Source organism: Ascaphus truei, chromosome 3 (assembly GCF_040206685.1).
Source record: "Ascaphus truei isolate aAscTru1 chromosome 3, aAscTru1.hap1, whole genome shotgun sequence".
NCBI lineage: Eukaryota > Metazoa > Chordata > Amphibia > Anura > Ascaphidae > Ascaphus > Ascaphus truei.
This window is the reverse complement of record NC_134485.1, coordinates 243,970,183-243,990,310: the sequence shown is the minus strand read 5'-3', so window position 1 is coordinate 243,990,310 and position 20,128 is coordinate 243,970,183. Positions and strand designations below refer to the sequence as shown.

Here is a 20,128-nt window from a genome sequence, read left to right as displayed (position 1 = left end):
ACGTAAGTATGGAAACTGCCAATATCACTCGAGAAACTGCCAATACCACTGTCCTTATCTCAGCCTTTTTCTAAGTTCTACCACTGCAATATGCATCTCCCTGCACAGCTCTTACAGGTGATCTCACTGTTTTAATTAAAATATTAATAACAGTATTGAAGCAGGGCGTCTCCAGAAATATATACAGTGGTATGAAAAAGAAAGTACACCCTCTTTGAATTCTATGGTTTTACATATCAGGACATAATAAAAATCATCTGTTCCTTAGCAGGTCTTAAAATTAGGTAAATACAACCTCAGATGAACATCAACACATGACATATTACACCGTGCTTTACACTGACATATTACATATTACATATGTACATATTACATATGACATATTACACCGTGCTTTACACCGATAAAGCACCCTGCGTGTGAAACGCGTTAGAGTGACAATATCAGTATGTTTTTGTCCATGTTTTTAATATAATAAACCCTTTTGATATATTCATCCCATAACTGAAGCTGTGCATCGGTTTTTTCCCCTATTGGGGTGTTTCATATACTGGATTGTATTACCAGGGAGCACGCAGAGCAGGGGACTTGTGTGAGATTGAATTTTTTCAACTACAAGCTATTGCAGTACTTTATTGCTGGACCCGGCAAGAGATGACGTCAATCTGATACCAGAGAGAGGCTTGAGGTCCCGTGAGGGGTTTACCCAGTAGCAGGGACGCAGAGTGCCGAGAGACCGCCGCTGAACGGAGCCACAAGCGAGGTACAACACGGATACCCTCTACTCGACACCACGAGTGCCTGGCGTGACGGGCTAGTCGAGATCTTGGCCGGATAGCATATACAGAGCGGGGCACTACAATGAATACAGGATTTCATACAGCAGAGGAGTGCTACTGAGCATGGCATTATATATTTAAAACCAGAGACAGAACATGAAACACGGACAGAGCTCAGTGCACATCCAGTGAAACTTATACACGGTAAAGTGCCTAAATATATATGTATAGATATCTATTAAATAAAATGGTCTTTTAGTTTAACATTTTGGCCAAAGTGTTGTAAGCCCCTAAGCCACTACACGGCAGACCACGTCTTTTATAATTCTTGTTCAGCTAGTCTTAGCTGATTGGAGGGTGGCAACCTCCTACCTAATTGAAGCTCACCCCCTCCCACATTTAAATTGTTAAAAGCTCACTCCATAGCATCTCCCACTCTCAGGGGAACTTGCTTGCTTGCAGTATGATTGTGACAAATCTAATACAGAGTGCTTTTCCTGGTAATGTACAGGTTAATAAAAGCTTCAATCAGACTTAGAGCTATGCAACTAATTTTGACAGATTTATTATAAATCATTCTTCCTGGTAATGCACAGGTTATTAAGAATTTATATTAGTGTTAGGGACCCTTGAGATGTGGTCTGCCGTGTAGTGGCTCAGGGGCTTACAACAATTTGGTCAAAATGTTAAACTAAAAGACCATTTTATTTAATAGATATCTATACTGTAGATATATATTTAGGCACTGTACCATGTATAAGTTTCACTGGATGTGCACTGAGCTCTGTCTGTGTTTTATGTTCTGTCTCTGGTTTTAAATATACAGTAAGTATGACAAACACATTTTCCACTGAATGTAATCTGTATAACTCAGCAAGGCAAAATCCTAATAATGATAAATGTAACTTAGCACAAACATAGAGACTATGGGGCTATTCTAGTAGCTTCGATAAAATCACTGCCAATTCGAACGATTTTGCATGACCCTTCCTTGCGGTCTGACATTTGTGTTATCACGGTAATGACGGTAATTAGCCCCTATAGCCTTATACCATAGGCATAGGTCAAGTGCTTTCTGGAATTCACAGTGCTTATGCTCATTGTTCCATTTCGGACATTTTTGGCATTTTGCCAACCATTAACCCATACAGGGAGTGAGCACTGATTGCATTTAGTTCACTTTATTCACCATAACTTCTGGTACCAATAATTTTAATTATCCTTAATAAAGCATATTTATACACTACAATCATGTTTGGTCCAGTTCTTTCTCCGTTGTACTATATGTTGACTAGGGTAATCTCCTCCATGAGACTTTGAGTGCTTTTCTAGGGCCTTATCTGTATGCACAGTGTCTTTGCGTCATACAGTGTTCTTTGTGTTTTGATTATCACGGTAATCAGAAAGAATTATTGCAAGTCAAAAAACGTAAGGAAGGAAACTGCCAATACCACTCGGGAAACTGCCAATATCATTGTCCTTATCTCAGCCTTTTTCTAAGTTCTACCACTACGATCTGCATCTCCCTGCACAGCTCTTACAGGTGATCTCACTGGTTTGATTAAAATATTAATAACAGTATTAAAGCAGGGCGTCTCCAGAAATATATACAGTGGTATGAAAAAGAAAGTACACCCTCTTTGAATTCTATGGTTTTACATATCAGGACATAATAACAATCATCTGTTCCTTAGCAGGTCTTAAAATTTGGTAAATACAACTTCAGATGAACATCAACACATGACATATTACACCGTGCTTTACACTGATAAAGCACCCTGCGTGTGAAACGTGTTAGAGTGACAATATCAGTTTGTTTTTGTCCATGTTTTTAATATAATAAACCCTTTTGATATATTCATCCCATAACTGAAGCTGTGCATCGGTTTTTTCCCCTATTGGGGTGTTTCATATACTGTATTGTATTACCAGGGAGCACGCAGAGCAGGGGACTTGTGTGAGATTGAATTTTTTCAACTACAAGCTATTGCAGTACTTTATTGCTGGACCCGGCAAGAGATGACGTCAATCTGATACCAGAGAGAGGCTGGAGGTCCCGTGAGGGGTTTACCCAGTAGCAGGGATGCAGAGTGCCGAGAGACCGCTGCTGAACGGAGCCACAAGTGAGGTACAACACGGATACCCTCTACTCGACACCACCAGTGCCTGGCGTGACGGGCTAGTCAAGATCTTGGCCGGATAGCATATACAGAGCGGGGCACTACAATGAATACAGGATTTCATACAACATAACTCTCTCCGTTTTCAGCCTGCTCTACAAGCCGTGAGTACAGACTCTCTTGGAGAGTAACTGCATGTGATTACACAGCAGATCCCTGTCCCCTGCTAACACAGACTAGTGAGGAACTCTTGAGCACTGGATTTTTTGAGCTATTGCTCTGACATTACCTAGTTTAAATAATCTGTAAGCCAATGAGATTTGAGTTCTTCAGGAGTAAGAGGGCGGACGGGCTTTTCAAAGTTGCTCTTGCGCAAAGAGCAGAGCAGTCGGCTTCGATTCCAAGCCAGCAAAGCCTTCCTGCAGGAGACTAAGTCCCGATTTTAGCGGCCAAGTTCTCAAAATCGAACGTAGTTGACGCGGCTGGGATTTGTAGCCGATTTTAGTTCCAGAGGATCGGTACTAGCTCGCGGTCAAGAAAAGTCCAAGTTCTCAGAAGAGAAGGGAACGGATGCGTGTGGAACTTCACGCTGATTTGGGTAACCGGAGATTCCGGGCTACTGTATGTTCAAGTCCGAGTAAAACTCATATTTAGAGTTCCCTGCACCTAGGAAAGTCTAGTTTTCGACCCCAGACCCCCAGTATGTGTGTCTTGTTGTCTGTATTTTGTGTTCCATTGTGTGTAAGCGAATTTGTGCGAATAAACTTCAATTTATTTCCTTACCTTGTTTTGCTCAGTGAATGATCCCGGATAAAAAGGTGTAAATTGTCTGGTCTCCCGTGACAGCCACCCCTAGAGCGCGCAACTGCGCGAGCGATGAAGCATGATCGAGATTCTTGAGAAGACAAACAATTTTGTCTTTACCGCGTGACGGTTGGGTCATGTGCACGGTTCAGCCAATGAGGGCGAACAACTAACATGATGTCATGGCCATGCCTCCCCATCGCCTTGGACCTCAGTGCAGGTTTCGCTCCATCGCACGTACGCCATCAATACAAACGTGGCCTTAGCCTTAATGGGTACGAGAAGTACTCTGGCTAGGAAACATAACTTAACACCGCATGAGATACTGTAATGCTGTGCTCACCACAAACAAGGCAGGAACCCGGTACTGAGGTGGGAATGGGTAGAAACGCCACCAACAGCCACAGGGGCACATCTGGAGAGTGGATGGTCGGGCAGCAAGGTCAGGGTTGGAGAAATCAGATTAGTCTTGATACTTACCGAGGTCAGAGGTAGGAGCCAGTAGAATGGTCTGAGTCCAATAGCCGTGGTCAGGAGTTAATGCCAATAGGAATGAAGAAGTCCATAAACCGTGATCAGGATTGGAGAGATGTGGAAGGTCAGAGGTAAGCCGGGGTCGGTAAGCCAGAAGTGCGGAGTCCAAGGGTCAAGACGGGTCGGTACACTTTGATCAATCTGAAAGCAAGGTGAAGGTACACGGAGCAAGGCAAGGCCAGGAACCAGGAAGTGGGAGAACAAGCGCTACCAGGAACTATGCTCAGCCAAAGTGCAAGTGGCACAGCTGAGCATATATGGGAGAGCAGGACCAATGAGAGAGAGGGGAGGAGTAGAGGTGCGGCCTCAGCGGAGGCAAGGATAGGTGGAGTGGTCCTGTAGACAGGTGGGCGTGATGAGGGTAGTTGACGTGCTGCTGGGGAGTGGTGCACATGCGTCACGTGTGCGCAACGCTGACGCGCGCTGTAACCGGGGAGTGGATCCAGACTCCGTGATGTCAACAAAGCTCCTCCAAGGGCGGGCGCGTGCTGTAAGGACAGCGGGGTTGCGCGAGGCAGCAGGTAAGGAGAGAGTGCGCTGTGGGGGACGTGCTCCCCGATTCCTTACAGTACCCCCCCTTTGAGGAGTGGCCTCTGGACAACTCCAATATGGCTTGAGGGGGTACTTTGCGTGAAACCGCCTTATGAGATTGGAAGTATGTGTTTGGTGATGGGGTATCCAGGATCGTTCATCTGGTCCGAACCCCTTCCAATGCACCAAATACTGTACTGCTCCTCTAGAAATTCTTGAATCAATAATGGATTGTACCTCATACTCTTCTTGTCTTTGTACTATGACTGGAGCAGGAGTAGAAGAGGAGTCTGGAAAGTGAGAACTTTGAAAGACAGGCTTAAGGACAGATATATGAAAAACCGAAGGTATCCTCAAAGATGAGGAAAAGTTGAAGGCGGTACGCAACCGGCTTAACCTTCTCCAGGATAGTGTATGGACCCAAAAATCTTGAGAGTGGGTGTCTTGAGCCTGATGTTCCTCGAGGAAAGCCACACTCTGTCTCCTGGTTTGAAGTCCGGTACGTTGCGACGATGACGATCCGCTTGGGATTTTTGTCTGCGAGTCCCCTCTCCATGAGTCTTTTGAATTCTCCTCCAGGATTCTTGCAAAGAGTTGATTTTGTTGGCAGTCAATGGGACCCCGGAAGAAGAGGAAGTGATGGGAAGGCGTGCAGGATGAAATCCTTAGTTAATAAAGAATGGGGATTCTTGTGTAGACTCATTACTTAGAGAGTTGTGGGCGAATTCTGCCCAGGGAAGAAGATCTACCGAGTCGTCTTGGGCGTCGGAAATGAAGCACCGTAAGTACTGTTCCAATGTTTGATTTGTCCTCTTGGTTTTTACCATTGGTCTGAGGGTCGTACCCGGATGAAAAATTTAAGGAAATGCCCATTCTCTGGGAAAAAGATCCAAGACGACGGGCGCTCTCAATATAGAGCAAGTTCTTATGGTCTGTGCGGATGGTGATTGGATGTTCCGTACCTTCCAGGAGGTGCCTCCATTCCTGAAGAGCGAGTTTAATAGCTAATAACTCCCGATTACCAACGTCATAGTTCTGTCCTGCTGACAAAAAAAAAAAATGCATTAGGATGTAGCTTAGTCTGTGGTGACTGTCTCTGAGATAATATAGCGCCAGCCCCTACATCGGATGCATCAACTTCAAGGTGAAAGGTAGTTTGGGGTCAGGATGAATTAGGATGGGTGCGGAGACGAAAGTTCTCTTGAGTTTATCAAAAACCTGGACTGCTGCGGGTGGCCAGGAAGCAGCATCTGCCCCTTTCTTGGTTAAGGCTGTGATCAAGGCTACTGTGTTAGAAAAGTCTCTAATGAATCTGCGATAGTAGTTCGCGAATCCTAAGAAACGCTGGACTGCTTTGAGAGAAGTAGTTTGAGGCCAATCCAGAACTGCCTTAAGCTTGGCAGGAACCATAGAAAAACCAGAGTCTGAGATAATGTATCCTACGAATGTCGTGGAAGTCTGGTTGAACTGGCATTTCTCTAATTTGGCGTAAAGGTGATTTTCACGAAGACAAGATAAGACCAGTTTAGTGTGGGAAGGGACTTAGAGAAGATTAGAAGGGACTTAGTTCAGGAAGGGACTTAGAGAAGATTAGAATGTCATCAAGGTAGACGATGACAAAGCGGTTCAGGAGATCCCGGAATATCACATTAACAAATTCTTGAAAAACGGTCAGGGCATTGCATAGACCAAAAGGCATAACTAAATACTCGTAATGACTGTCTCAGGAATTGAAGGACGTCTTCCACTCGTCGCCCTGCCTTATCCGTACCAGATTATATGCACCACACAGATCTAGCTTAGAAAAGATAGTGGCTCCTTGGAGGCAATGAAAAAGTTCGGAGATAAGGGGAGTGAGTAGCGATTCTTTAAGGTGATTTTATTTAGTCCTCTATAGTCAATACAAGGGCGAAGAGAACCGTCTTTCTTCTTAACGAAGAAGAACCCGGCTCCGGCTGGGAACGAGGAATTACGAATGAAATCTTTCTTTACATTTTCTTGGATATATTCCAACATGGCTTTAGTTTCAGGAAGCAACAGGGGGTACAATTTACCTTAGACAGAACCAGGCAAGAGATCAATAGGACAGTCAAAAGGGCGATGAGGGGAAAGAAGTTTGGATCGTATCTTGTCGAACACATCCTTGAATTCTGCGTAGACCTCGGGTAGGACACTTATCCTCCTTGGGAGTAATTAGACCACAAATTTATTGAGTAGAGGTTACACAGGTCTTGGCGCAACAGGGACTCCAGTGTATGGGTTCTTTATCAGTCCAGTCAAGTTGCGGATTGTGTTGTTGTAACCATGGCAGTCCTAGAATTACCTTACCGGACGGTGTATGGATGACATTCAGGGAAATCTCCTCCTGATGGCCATTCGTCGTTAGGAGAGTAATTTTGCTGGTTTCTAAGGAAATGAAAGCCGGTTGAAGTGGACGTCCATCGATGGCCTCCAATCCGACGGGCACAGCTTTACGAATGGGAGGAATAGAATTCTTAAGTGCAAAACTATGGTCAATAAAGTTGCCCAATGTAGTGCCCAATGAGATTCCCTGATACCTCATTGAGTGCTGGCATTTCCCAGTTTGAGCAGGCAGAGAAGAACTTGGTGCCCGGAGTGACCACAATAGTGCCAGAGTCCATTGGTACGTCTGCGTTGCCTCTCAGAAAAGGATAGCTGGTGGCTTCCCAGCTCCATGGGTTCCGGATCATTAGGAGGCGGCGGATCTGTAGGAGAAAAATGAAAAGCCTTACTCTCCTGAAGACGTTGGTCCACTCTAATGCAAACAGCGATGAGTTACTCCAGATCAGCAGGGCGCTCTTGAGCGGCCTGTTCATCCTTAAGGGAGTCAGATAGACCTTGCCAAAAGGCTGCCGACAGGGCCTCATTGTTCGAGCCTGTTTCAGCTGCAATGGTATGAAACTCCAGGGCATAGCGAGCGACCGGGTGAGTACCCTGAGAAAGATGAAATAAAGAAGATGCAGCAGTCACCTTACAGCCCGGAGTGTCGAAGACACGTCTGAATTCCATAGGGAAGTGGCTGAGGTTCTGTGTCAACTCCGGTCTCAGTTCCCAGATGGGGGAAGCCCATGCCAGAGCGTCTCCAGTAGGTAGAGCGATGATGTAGGCCACCTTTGATCTTGCAGATAGGAAGCGAGAAGGAGTTAGTTCAAATTGAATAGCACATTGGTTAAGGAAGCCCCGATACCCATGGGGGTCACCTAAGTAGCGATTGGGAGTAGGAAGACAGGGTTCAGCAGAGAGATTGCGGTCCGGTGAGGACAAAAAAGGGGTCACAGGTCTCAGAGGACTGGCCTGTTGGTGTTGCAACGTAAGGGCCCCAAAAGATTGTGCAAGGGATGCAACATGAGTCTCTAGTTGGGAGCACCTGTCACCAACTGAGGACAAGGCCAGACCCCCCTCAGTGGGGTCCATGTTTGTGGGGCTGAGCATACTGTAACGCTGTGCTCACCACAGAGAAAACAATACAGACCGGCGCCTCAAATGTCCAAAAAGGAAAATAAGTCCAAAGATGTGCTGCAGTGTCCAGTACAGGTGATCCAGTTGATAGACAGCAGACTCCACAGCAGCAATCGTGGTATATAATGCAGGGAAGATAAAGAGAGAAATCATAGCGTGACACTGCATATATGAAACATGTAACTCACACACACAAGACATACACCAATAACAACACTGACAGAAATTTACCTTAGACAGAACCAGGCAAGAGATCAATAGGACAGTCAAAAGGGCGATGAGGGGAAAGAAGTTTGGATCGTATCTTGTCGAACACATCCTTGAATTCTGCGTAGACCTCGGGTAGGACACTTATCCTCCTTGGGAGTAATTAGACCACAAATTTATTGAGTAGAGGTTACACAGGTCTTGGCGCAACAGGGACTCCAGTGTATGGGTTCTTTATCAGTCCAGTCAAGTTGCGGATTGTGTTGTTGTAACCATGGCAGTCCTAGAATTACCTTACCGGACGGTGTATGGATGACATTCAGGGAAATCTCCTCCTGATGGCCATTCGTCGTTAGGAGAGTAATTTTGCTGGTTTCTAAGGAAATGAAAGCCGGTTGAAGTGGACGTCCATCGATGGCCTCCAATCCGACGGGCACAGCTTTACGAATGGGAGGAATAGAATTCTTAAGTGCAAAACTATGGTCAATAAAGTTGCCCAATGTAGTGCCCAATGAGATTCCCTGATACCTCATTGAGTGCTGGCATTTCCCAGTTTGAGCAGGCAGAGAAGAACTTGGTGCCCGGAGTGACCACAATAGTGCCAGAGTCCATTGGTACGTCTGCGTTGCCTCTCAGAAAAGGATAGCTGGTGGCTTCCCAGCTCCATGGGTTCCGGATCATTAGGAGGCGGCGGATCTGTAGGAGAAAAATGAAAAGCCTTACTCTCCTGAAGACGTTGGTCCACTCTAATGCAAACAGCGATGAGTTACTCCAGATCAGCAGGGCGCTCTTGAGCGGCCTGTTCATCCTTAAGGGAGTCAGATAGACCTTGCCAAAAGGCTGCCGACAGGGCCTCATTGTTCGAGCCTGTTTCAGCTGCAATGGTATGAAACTCCAGGGCATAGCGAGCGACCGGGTGAGTACCCTGAGAAAGATGAAATAAAGAAGATGCAGCAGTCACCTTACAGCCCGGAGTGTCGAAGACACGTCTGAATTCCATAGGGAAGTGGCTGAGGTTCTGTGTCAACTCCGGTCTCAGTTCCCAGATGGGGGAAGCCCATGCCAGAGCGTCTCCAGTAGGTAGAGCGATGATGTAGGCCACCTTTGATCTTGCAGATAGGAAGCGAGAAGGAGTTAGTTCAAATTGAATAGCACATTGGTTAAGGAAGCCCCGATACCCATGGGGGTCACCTAAGTAGCGATTGGGAGTAGGAAGACAGGGTTCAGCAGAGAGATTGCGGTCCGGTGAGGACAAAAAAGGGGTCACAGGTCTCAGAGGACTGGCCTGTTGGTGTTGCAACGTAAGGGCCCCAAAAGATTGTGCAAGGGATGCAACATGAGTCTCTAGTTGGGAGCACCTGTCACCAACTGAGGACAAGGCCAGACCCCCCTCAGTGGGGTCCATGTTTGTGGGGCTGAGCATACTGTAACGCTGTGCTCACCACAGAGAAAACAATACAGACCGGCGCCTCAAATGTCCAAAAAGGAAAATAAGTCCAAAGATGTGCTGCAGTGTCCAGTACAGGTGATCCAGTTGATAGACAGCAGACTCCACAGCAGCAATCGTGGTATATAATGCAGGGAAGATAAAGAGAGAAATCATAGCGTGACACTGCATATATGAAACATGTAACTCACACACACAAGACATACACCAATAACAACACTGACAGAAAGGCTGACAATATAACAGAGATTTATTAGAACAATTACTAAAAATGGCAGTGAACTATGGAGCAGGTCTAGGATCCGGTGTGTAAAAACCGGAATCCTACTTACAACAATCCAGAGTTTTCAGGCAGTGATAGCAGGAGATGCAGTCCGGTATCAGCTGTTCCTAGGCGCGTGGTACTTCTATAATGGCCGCCGGCGCCTCCTCACTGCTGTGCTCACCACAAACAAGGCGGGACCCCGATACTGAGGTGGGAATGGGCAGAAACGCCACCCACAACCACGGGGGCACGTCTGGAGAGTGGATGGTCGGGCAGCCGGGTCAGGGTTGGAGAAATCAGATTAGTCTTGATACTTGCCGAGGTCAGAGGTAGGAGCCAGTAGAATGGTCTGAGTCCGATAGCCGTGGTCAGGGGTTAATGCTAGTAGGAACGTAGACGTCCGTAAGCCGTGGTCAGGATTGGAGAGATGCGGAAGGTCAGAGGTAAGCCGCGGTCGGTAAGCCAGAAGTGCGGAGTCCAAGGGTCAAGACGGGTCGGTTCACAGGAGATCAATCTGAAAGCAAGGCGAAGGTACACGGAGCAAGGCAAGGCAAGGAACTAGAAAGTGGGAGAACAAGCGCTACCAGGAACTATGCTTAGCCAAAGTGCAAGTGGTACAGCTGAGCATATATGGGAGAGCAGGACCAATGAGAGAGAGGTGAACAGTAGAGGTGCGGCTTCAGCGGAGGCAAGGATAGGTGGAGTGGTGCAGGAGAAAGGTGGGCATGATGAGGGTAGTTGATGCGCAGCTGGGGAGTGGCACACATGCGCCACATGTGCGCATTGCTGACGCGCTGTAACCGGGGAGCGGAGCTAGAACCCGCGATGTCAACAAAGCTCCTCCGTGAGCGCGCGTGCGCTGTAAGGACAGCGGAGTTGCGCGAGGCAGCTGGTAAGGAGGGAGGCGCACTCCCCGATTCCTTACAGATTCTGAAAGATAGACTCCTGACAACCAGACGGTCTAAAGAGCTGTTAGTTAAAGACTTGGCTATTTCCGATGAATCTATTCTTAACTATTGCCAGGAACTAATGAAAAATATTCAGTCTCTCCATGCACAGGTAAAAGACGTCCAACCGGTACTTAAAGATGCCAAAGCACACCAGTTGGAACCAAGAGATTGGGTCTTAACAGAAAATTACACCAGAAAAACTGCTTTACAACCAAGGTGTAAAAGACCATTTCAGATTTTACTCACTTCTAATACTGCAATGAAAATAGAGGGAAAAGACGCTTGGATACACTGGCGACACACTTTATTCGAGCTCGGCTAGTCCCACGAATTCGTGTATACTCGGGTGTATTGAGGTTTGTGACTGTTTTCTGCCCGAGTGCATTGCGTTATTTTCCAGGCAGGGATTGAAGCATTTTATTCCCGCTGGCTGCAATACTGCACAATATATATATATATATACTGCATTACAATTCATGAATTTATGCCATCTGGTAGACACGCGAAGCATTGCAGCCTATTAAATCCTAATCATTATCATTTAACAGATCAGCCGCCCGTCAGTCAGGCATGAACCATGGCTGGGAAGGCAAACGTAACGGGGCTTGTCAGAGGTGAGGAGCGGCGCATTCCAGGTATCTGCCAGGTACATACTGGGTATTTGCTCGAATAAAGTGTGTCGCAGCAGTACATGTGTCTCACTGCAAACTTGTCCCTGCTCCTTCTCTTAACCTCTGAACAATAATTAACTTGGAGACAACAAGCTTGGAACGATTGGGGACAGTGAACTTTACTTGGATTATATATTTTTTGCTATTTTTCTCTGTGTACTGTTATATTCTGTTACAACATGACAAGAAAACGATGCAAATTATATTGTTGTTGGAATATCTGCTGTCCCTCTGTGCTTTTCCCTCTTATAGCTTGTTTCATGACGAAACATTAATGGAGAATGTTTTCCTCAGACAACAAATAATGTATGCGGAACGTTTGAATTTAAGTAATTGTTGAATATGCAGCATATATCTATTAGTGAGGCCCACTCTATTCCTTTCATAGGTGTTCCATGGACCCCTAGAGATAGTGAGAGGTGGATCAAAAACACCAGTAGTTCCCAGCCCTTTTGGAGTAATGTTATGGAATTCAATAAGACTAGCCGTTTGGCCTTGATTAATGTTCCCAATACGGGTGCTCTGTGTTTTAAAAACACAGAATCCGCGCAGGTTGGCAGTTCAAACTGCACAGGAACAGGGGAGGCGGGGGGAGGGCTGGGATTATAGCTTGGAGTAATAAGACGGTAGGGAATCTCACTCTTAGGAAACTGTTTGCCAACAATACTAGCTTTTTCCATGCATGGTATACAAACATGGGAAACAGCACTCTGGCTTTACCATTGGGATTGTATTTTCTGTGCGGACATTGTACATACTGGTGGCTTCTAGCTGATTGGGAAGGAAGATGCTACAGTATATTGGATATGTACTCCCTCCCACCTATAATACTACTAAGGTGCTAGCAGGACGGGTGAGGAGTAAAAGAGACATCATCTTATTGGGAAGGGTTTTGGGCTGAAATGTTTCCTCATGCTGGGCCATGCTGTCCTTACAAAAGTTAGATGCCTCGCTATCTAGTGAGCAACAACAAATCCGCATGGTGGCCCTACAGAATAGGATGGCATTAGACTATCTGTTAGCAGGGAAGGGGGGTGTTTGTGCACTAGCTGGTCAGCAGTGCTGCACTTATATAACAGATAGATCAGGAGAGATTGAAGGAGAAATAGATAAGGTTCAGGAGATACAGGAGAGACGTAGGGTAGGTAGAGATGATTGGTTCTTTTGGTTAGGAGGATTAGCATGAGAATAATGCAGGGCTTGATTTTGAATGTGTGAGATTGTGGTGATTGTCCAGATCATCACTCTGGGAAAGAAATTGGTATCTAAGTGTGTGGATGCGACCGTACCTATCCATGCTCTCAGGGAAGACCCATCTGAATCCGCATCACTATATGGTTCTGACCCACTTAACGAGATCCATATGGATGATGCTCTAATGGAACTTGCTGCTATTGACATAAGTGAGGACAAGGTGGAGGGTCAGTCTGCTATAAAAAGATCATGCATACGTCACTAAGGTTCCTAGCATGAAAGGGGGGACTGTGGAAATGCGGAAATTGGGCTGTGAGAATTGGAATATGGTATGGGGTCTCTGAGACACATTATGGTATGCTAAGACTGACCTGGAGACGGAATGGTTAATTAATTTGTGAAAAGCTTACAAAAAATGTCTGAGAAGGATGGGGGAAGTGAGAATAGATTATTTAACGAGCGAGAAGGGTCACTGTCAGCATTTTCAGGGCCTTATGCGAATCATAAGATAGTTGTTTTTATCAGAAATAGTGTGTGCAAAGCAGTAAAAGTTTAGCTTGACAGAATATTCTGTCATATTCCTTACATGGGCATTACATTGGCTAAACTGTATAACAATTGTGTAATATATATTCAGTGGCTGAACATATATGCAACCTGTGAAGTTTTTGAGAGGCAGACCAAACCATTGATACTTCCTCATTTGGTCTGGTGCCAATTGCTTGAAATAAAACATAATTACTCAATCATTCTGGACATTGATTTCTGGTCCTACAATGACAGCTATCTTTGGGGGTACTTTCTATGTTGCCCGAGGTGGCCTCTTAGGCTGTTTTCAGCCGAAAATACCTATAGACTTCAATTTTTCTTCAAAAACTACCTGAATGGCCACTTTGGCAATATAGAACTACTCCCTTTATATAGACTGCTAAATTAAGCAGGACTACTAATAGAAGTCAAGTCACTTAACCACGCATGAGCACCAAACTTTATGTTATTGACAAATGCTTATTTCTTATGGCTGCTCATTAATAGATTAATCAGGAAAGTCTGATTAGTGAATTATCGACAATTTCAAGCACTTTTCAAGCAAATTTGCATGTGCTGCTATTCAGAGAGCTCAGATAACATGCCAAACTCCCTTGAAAACTGCTTCTTCCCAATCGGTAGCACTCCTGTGGAAACCAACCGAGCGGTAGCTCCAAAAATTCTCAAACTCCCATTTTGTAACAAATCGAGCTATTCAAGTAGCTCCGAGATGCACATCGCAGCTGCAACTCGCAGATTCTGATCTCGCCACCTGAAGGTGACAAATGTATTCTTATCGGATAAAAGCTGGGTATCTCTGGAGCTGACCCCCCCTTAATATCAGCTCAGGAGACCCCTGACTTCAATCCTAAATACTAGAAATACATTTACAGGCAGTTTCATTACCTTAGTGGCTAATCGCTAAGGCAATGAAGAGGTTAAATATCAGTGCAAGGTTTGTTGGTGGGTGAAGCTTGTACTTGCCCCAGGGTGGGTGGTTAGGCATACCGGGAGGGTTGAGGGAGGAGTTAATCTCTTCATTACCTTAGCGGTTACTACTGCTAAGGTAAGAAAGGGGTTAACTCCTCCCGCTAAAAAAACACGGTAGGCCTAAACACCTATCATGTGCCAAATAACACCTTCATAAGTTGTTTAGGCCTCTCGGGAGGGATAACCTCTCCCTTAAGGTAATGAAGGGGTTAATCCCATCTGCAAGGCCTAAACACCCACCCTGGGGTAACTACTCCCTTCACTCAAAGATGGCTAATAGCGCTTTTGCCCATTCAAATAATTAATATAGTGTAATATAAGGCTGTGTAACATCTAAAGCGTCACATCATAAGTGTACATCAAAAGTGGCTACAAGAGTTAATTTTGGAGTTGCAATTGGAGGTGAAGATTGGAGGAAGATCTGGACTCTGCATTACAACGTTGCCACTGTGAGACATTACCTTTTAACATCTGCGATTTATTTGTACACTTTTATCCTCCATTACCTTGGAACTCTCTCCTCCTGCATCTCACTATGCCCTCCCTATTGCTTTTTCTGTTTCCTGTTTCCTCACTCCTTTGTGAGCATTTCTGTTCTCTACAACATCTCCACTCCCCACTGCACCATTATTTATACACCTCTCTCCCAACAACTTCTTTACCCCTCAATAAAAAACACCCACACAAATCCTCTATTCACACCCTCTATCTACTCCTTCCTGCTGCTAAGGATCTTCCCTAAGCCTGAAGCCAGACATACACACCTGATCTCACTCATGCCTCCCTGCCACCTCTTCCCCTGTAAATGGTGTTAACCTTTTCATTTAACACTGACCATCCTTAAATTTTACCCCACAAATCAAGCATCCGAATAGCCTGCCCTCATGGCTAATGTCCCACACTCAGTCACTCCTACCAACCATTGTGACCAAGCACTGCCATCTACAGCACTTACTCCCTCACCTGCTGTCTCTGTAAGTTTCCCATTAAACCTCTTAGATTGTAAGCTCTTCGGGGCAGGGATTTCCTTTCCTATTGTCTGATTTTGCTGCACTTATTGTATAATTATAATTCCCTGTACTGTTTTCTTTGTTAAGCGCTGAGTACACTTTTGGCGCAATATATATAAAGACATAGTTAGGTCCGGAAATAATTGGACACTGACACAATTTTCATAATTTTTACTCTGTTTGTCACCACAATGGATTTGAAATGAAACAACCAAGATGCAATAGAAGTGCAGACTTTCAGCTTTAATTCAAGAGGTTGAACAAAAATATCGTATGAAACATTTAAGAATTGCAACCATTTTCATACACAGTCCCCTTATTTCAGGGGCTCAAATGTAATTGGACAAATTAACACAATCATAAATAAAATGTTCATTTTTAATATTTTGTCGAGAATTCTTTGCAGGCAATGACTGCTTTAAGTCTGGAATGCATGGACATCACCAAACGCTGGGTTTCCTCCTTTGTGATGCTTTGCCAGGCTTTTACTTCAGCTGTTGTTTGTTCGTGGGTTTTTCTGCCTTCAGTTTTGTCTTCAGCAAGTGAAATGCATGCTCGATCGGGTTGAGATCAGGTGATTGACTCGGCCATTGCAAAATAATCCACTTCTTTGCCTTAAAAAAACTCCTGTGTTGCTTTCGCAGTATGTTTTGAGTCATTGTCCATCTGTAAAGTAAAGCGCCGTCCAATCAACTTCGCTGAATTTGGCTGAATCTGAGCAGACAATATATCCCTATACACTTCAGAATTCATCTGGCTGCTTCTGTCTTCTGTCACAACATCAATAAACACTAGTGACCCAGTGCCATTTTAAGCCATGCATGCCCATGCCAACACACTGCCTCCACGTGTTTTAAAGATGATGTGGTATGCTTCGGATCATGAGCCGTTCCAAGCCTTCTCCATACTTTTTTCTTCCCATCATTCTGGTACAAGTTGATCTTAGTTTCATCTGTCCAAATAATGCTCTTACAGAACTAGGCTGGCTTTTTTAGATATTGTTTGGCAAAGTCTAATCTGGCCTTTCTATTCTTGAGGTTTATGAATGGTTTGCACCTTGTGGTGAACCCTCTATATTTGCTCTTGTGAAGTCTTCTCTTTATGGTAGACTTGGATAATGATATGCCTACCTCCTGGAGAGTGTTCTTCACTTGGCTTTATGTTGTGAAGGGGTTTTTCTTTACCATGGAAAGGATCCTACGATCACCCACCACTGTTGTCTTCCACGGACGGCCAGGGCTTTTTGTGTTGCAGAGCTCACCAGTGCGTTCTTTTTTTCTCAGAATGTACCAAACTGTTGATTTGGCTACTCCTAATGTTCCTGCTATCTCTCTGATGGATTTTCTTTTTTTTGCAGCCTAAGGATGCCCTGTTTCACTTGCATTGAGACCTCCTTTGACCGTATGTTGTGGGTTCACAGCAACAGCTTCCAAATGCGAATGCCACACCTGGAATCAACTCCAGACCTTTTACCTGCTTAATTGATGATGAAATAACAAAGGAATAGCCCACACGTGTCCATGAAACAGCTTTTAAGTCAATTGTCCAATTACTTTTGGTCCCTTGAAAAAGAGGGAGCTACATATTAAAGAGATGTAATTCCTAAACCCTTCCTCCAAATTGGATGTGAATACCCTCAAATTAAAGCTGATAGACTGCACTTTAAGCCCATATTCATTATTTAACTGTAACTTGAATTTATTTTGGTACACAACCGAAATTAAAAAAATTGTATCCGTGTCCAATTATTTCCGGACCTAACTGTACAATACAATACAATATACTCAAATACATTACTATAAAAAATTACTATAAAACAAAAACTCTAGCCATTTAATCCATTGATTATCACTGTCGTAATCTACAGCCACATTGGAAAGCAATGAGCACCAAAAAACCTTCCCCCTCCTCTACCCCCCCCCCCCCCCAAAACATACTGTAATGGGCAAAAGGCTCAGAGTTGGTGCCGCAGTTTGATGAAGAGGATGAATATTCATCCCGCAAAGGTAAGAGGCACATTGATTGTATTTTATTAAATTGAATATATATTTTTTGTACGTCCATTGATTGGCAATGTGTTTATCTATGCCTGAGGGTATAGATTAAACATTGACAATCAATGCATTTTTTGGCAAATATTTGTTTTTATTTAATTTTAAGGGATTTTTTTTTGGATTTTTCTTTTTAACTTGTCCATTCATTGCCATTGTGGTAACCTGTGCCCCCATTGTGGGCATAGGTTACCACAGTGACTATCAATGGGTTTATTGCCTACTTCGTCATGTATTGTACTGTCATGTCAATGTAATTTTATTGTGTATTTATATATATTCTTTAAAACAAATGGGCAAAAGTGCTACTAGCCCTATTAGTGCTTTTGCCCATTTATATGTGTGCTGATGGGGGTAGAGGGGAAGGGTGATGGGGGTACTTGCCTTGGGAAAGGTGGTTAGGCCTCACAGGCAGGTAGTGGGGTGGGAGGGTGCTAACCCCTTAATTACCATAGCGGTTAATATTCACTAAGGTAATTAAGGTGTTACTGGCCAGTAGTTAGTTTTTTTATTTTACTGTTGCTGCCCAATGAAGATGCAGAGGACAAGAAGGCCCAAGATGAGGACGGCCTTCATCCTGGCAGGGGTAAGTACAACTTTTATTTAGTGTATGCTGGCTAATATATATATTTTTTTAATGGGCAAATGCGCTATCATCCAGATCTGGATAATAGGTCTTTTGCCACTTACATTGTGTGTTGGGGAAGGGGGGATAGAGGAGGGCGGAGGGTTTGGGTGGCCAATGCGGCTATCTGTGACCCGTTGATGGCATAGATTGCCACAGTGACAATCATCGAATTAAATGGCTACAGATTGGTTTTACAGTACAGTAATGTATTTTTTTTATTGTAAGGTATTTGAGTGTATTGCACTGTATTGATTATTTGAATGAGCAAAAGCGCTATTAACCATCTTTGGCTAATAGCACTATTGCCCATTCCTGTGTGGTGTTGGTGGTAGAGGGGGTGAATGAAGGGGGTATTTGCCCCGGAAAAGGTGGTTAGGACTCACGGTGGGAGTAACCCCTACATTACATTAGTGGTTGAAACCGCTAAGGTAAATGAGGGGTTAATTCTTCCTGGGAGGACTAATCATCCTCCCTGGGGCAAATATAACTTTCACCCACCCCTTCTACCACCAACAAACCAGGTAGGGGCGGTTAACCCCTACATTACCTCAGCGGTTAGCCGCTAAATTAATGAAGCTCAGTTTTTATTTTAATAACATATTATTGTAGCGAGTCTCTGGACCTGAACCCCATTAATTTCAGGTCCAGGAGCCCCTGCTTCCCGAGGTACAGGCCCATTATGGGTGCCGGTATCTCCTGCGGGACATTTAAACTTGCCAGAGATACCAGAACCCCAATATGGAGGCTTGTAACTTGGGAATCAGGGGCTCACCTGAAATGAATGTGGTTAAGGTCTAGACACCCCCTGCTTCAGTACTGTGTTAATAAATTTTGAAATAAAAACAGTGCAATTGCCTGTAAGAGCTGTGCAGGGAGATGCAGTTCTCTCTGCGCAGCTCTTACAGACTGCAGGCAGATCACACGGACAGATATTAGAAAAAGAAACCGTGATGTAGGAACATGACAAACCAATTGATATGGCAGCGAGCTTATCGGAGCTACCTGAATAGGCCCCTAAGGCCGAGTCCATGGTGGGTGCGTGCGGGTGCGCGGTCGTGCTAGTGGCTTGACACTTGCCTCTAGCTTCATCGATTTGTGCGCTCTAATTGGAAGGGGCATGACATGGGCGTGACATCACGGGAGCTGATTCGCCCTCATTGGGTGAACAGTTCACATGACCTGGCCGTCGCGCAAGGAAACAAATTTGTTTCCTCGCGCATCGTGAGCGCAGGCAATTCTGGTCGCGCTCTCAGGACAGCCTCACAGAGGCACATCATTTTGATCGCAATAACCATGGACGCGGCCTTAGTGTGACTTTATATTTCCAGACCGTGCTCGAAAAAGCAGCAGAGAAATTTACAGCCTCCGCTATTCCTTTCAAGCTACAAATAGCAAACCCAACATACAGTTTGATCAGAATGGAATTATAAACATGTATTTCTTGTAAAAAAAAATATATATTGTTTTTCTAAGTTATTATTTTTTTATTCAACTAACACAATTGACTTGCTAATAATGTCCAATAAACTCCTTTGTTGCCAGAAAAGCCAATGTATTGCTGGCTGCTTTGGCATTGAAGCGGTTAAGATAACAGTAAATGCTTTTTGACATATCCTATAAAATCATCACAAGATTATACCTATTTTTTCTTTAGTCTCAGGTTTAACAGTGCTATATTTCCATTTTGGGATCGTTCTGCTTTTCCTTCTCATGATATTGCTTTTAGTCATCTGAGTAGAAGGATGAATTTCACCAATTCCTTAAAAGAAATATGACAAATCAGTCAACCTACAATTTAACATAAACAATCATATGAGCAAAGCAAAAGCTCCACCAAGTGGTTTGTTCAAGTCTTGTAAAAAGAGAGTAATAAGTCATTCATTCATAAACAAAGCACCAAAGAATATAAGAGCGTATATGATTATTCCAAAAAATATAT

General features: G+C 44.4%; 1 protein-coding gene across 3 annotated transcripts in view; it reads right to left on the bottom strand.

Annotated features, from left to right (window-relative positions):
- FSIP2 (fibrous sheath interacting protein 2) overlaps positions 1 to 20,128 on the bottom strand; it is a 225,397-nt gene that overhangs the window by 98,622 nt on the left and 106,647 nt on the right. For all 3 annotated transcript variants that reach the window (XR_012799882.1, XM_075590485.1, XM_075590484.1), the window contains exon 9: positions 19,829 to 19,948. Coding sequence is in view for 2 of the 3 variants with exons in the window: in XM_075590485.1 (XP_075446600.1) it covers positions 19,829 to 19,948 (120 nt within the window). In the remaining variant the exon portion in view is untranslated. The remainder of the gene's footprint in view (positions 1 to 19,828; positions 19,949 to 20,128) is intronic.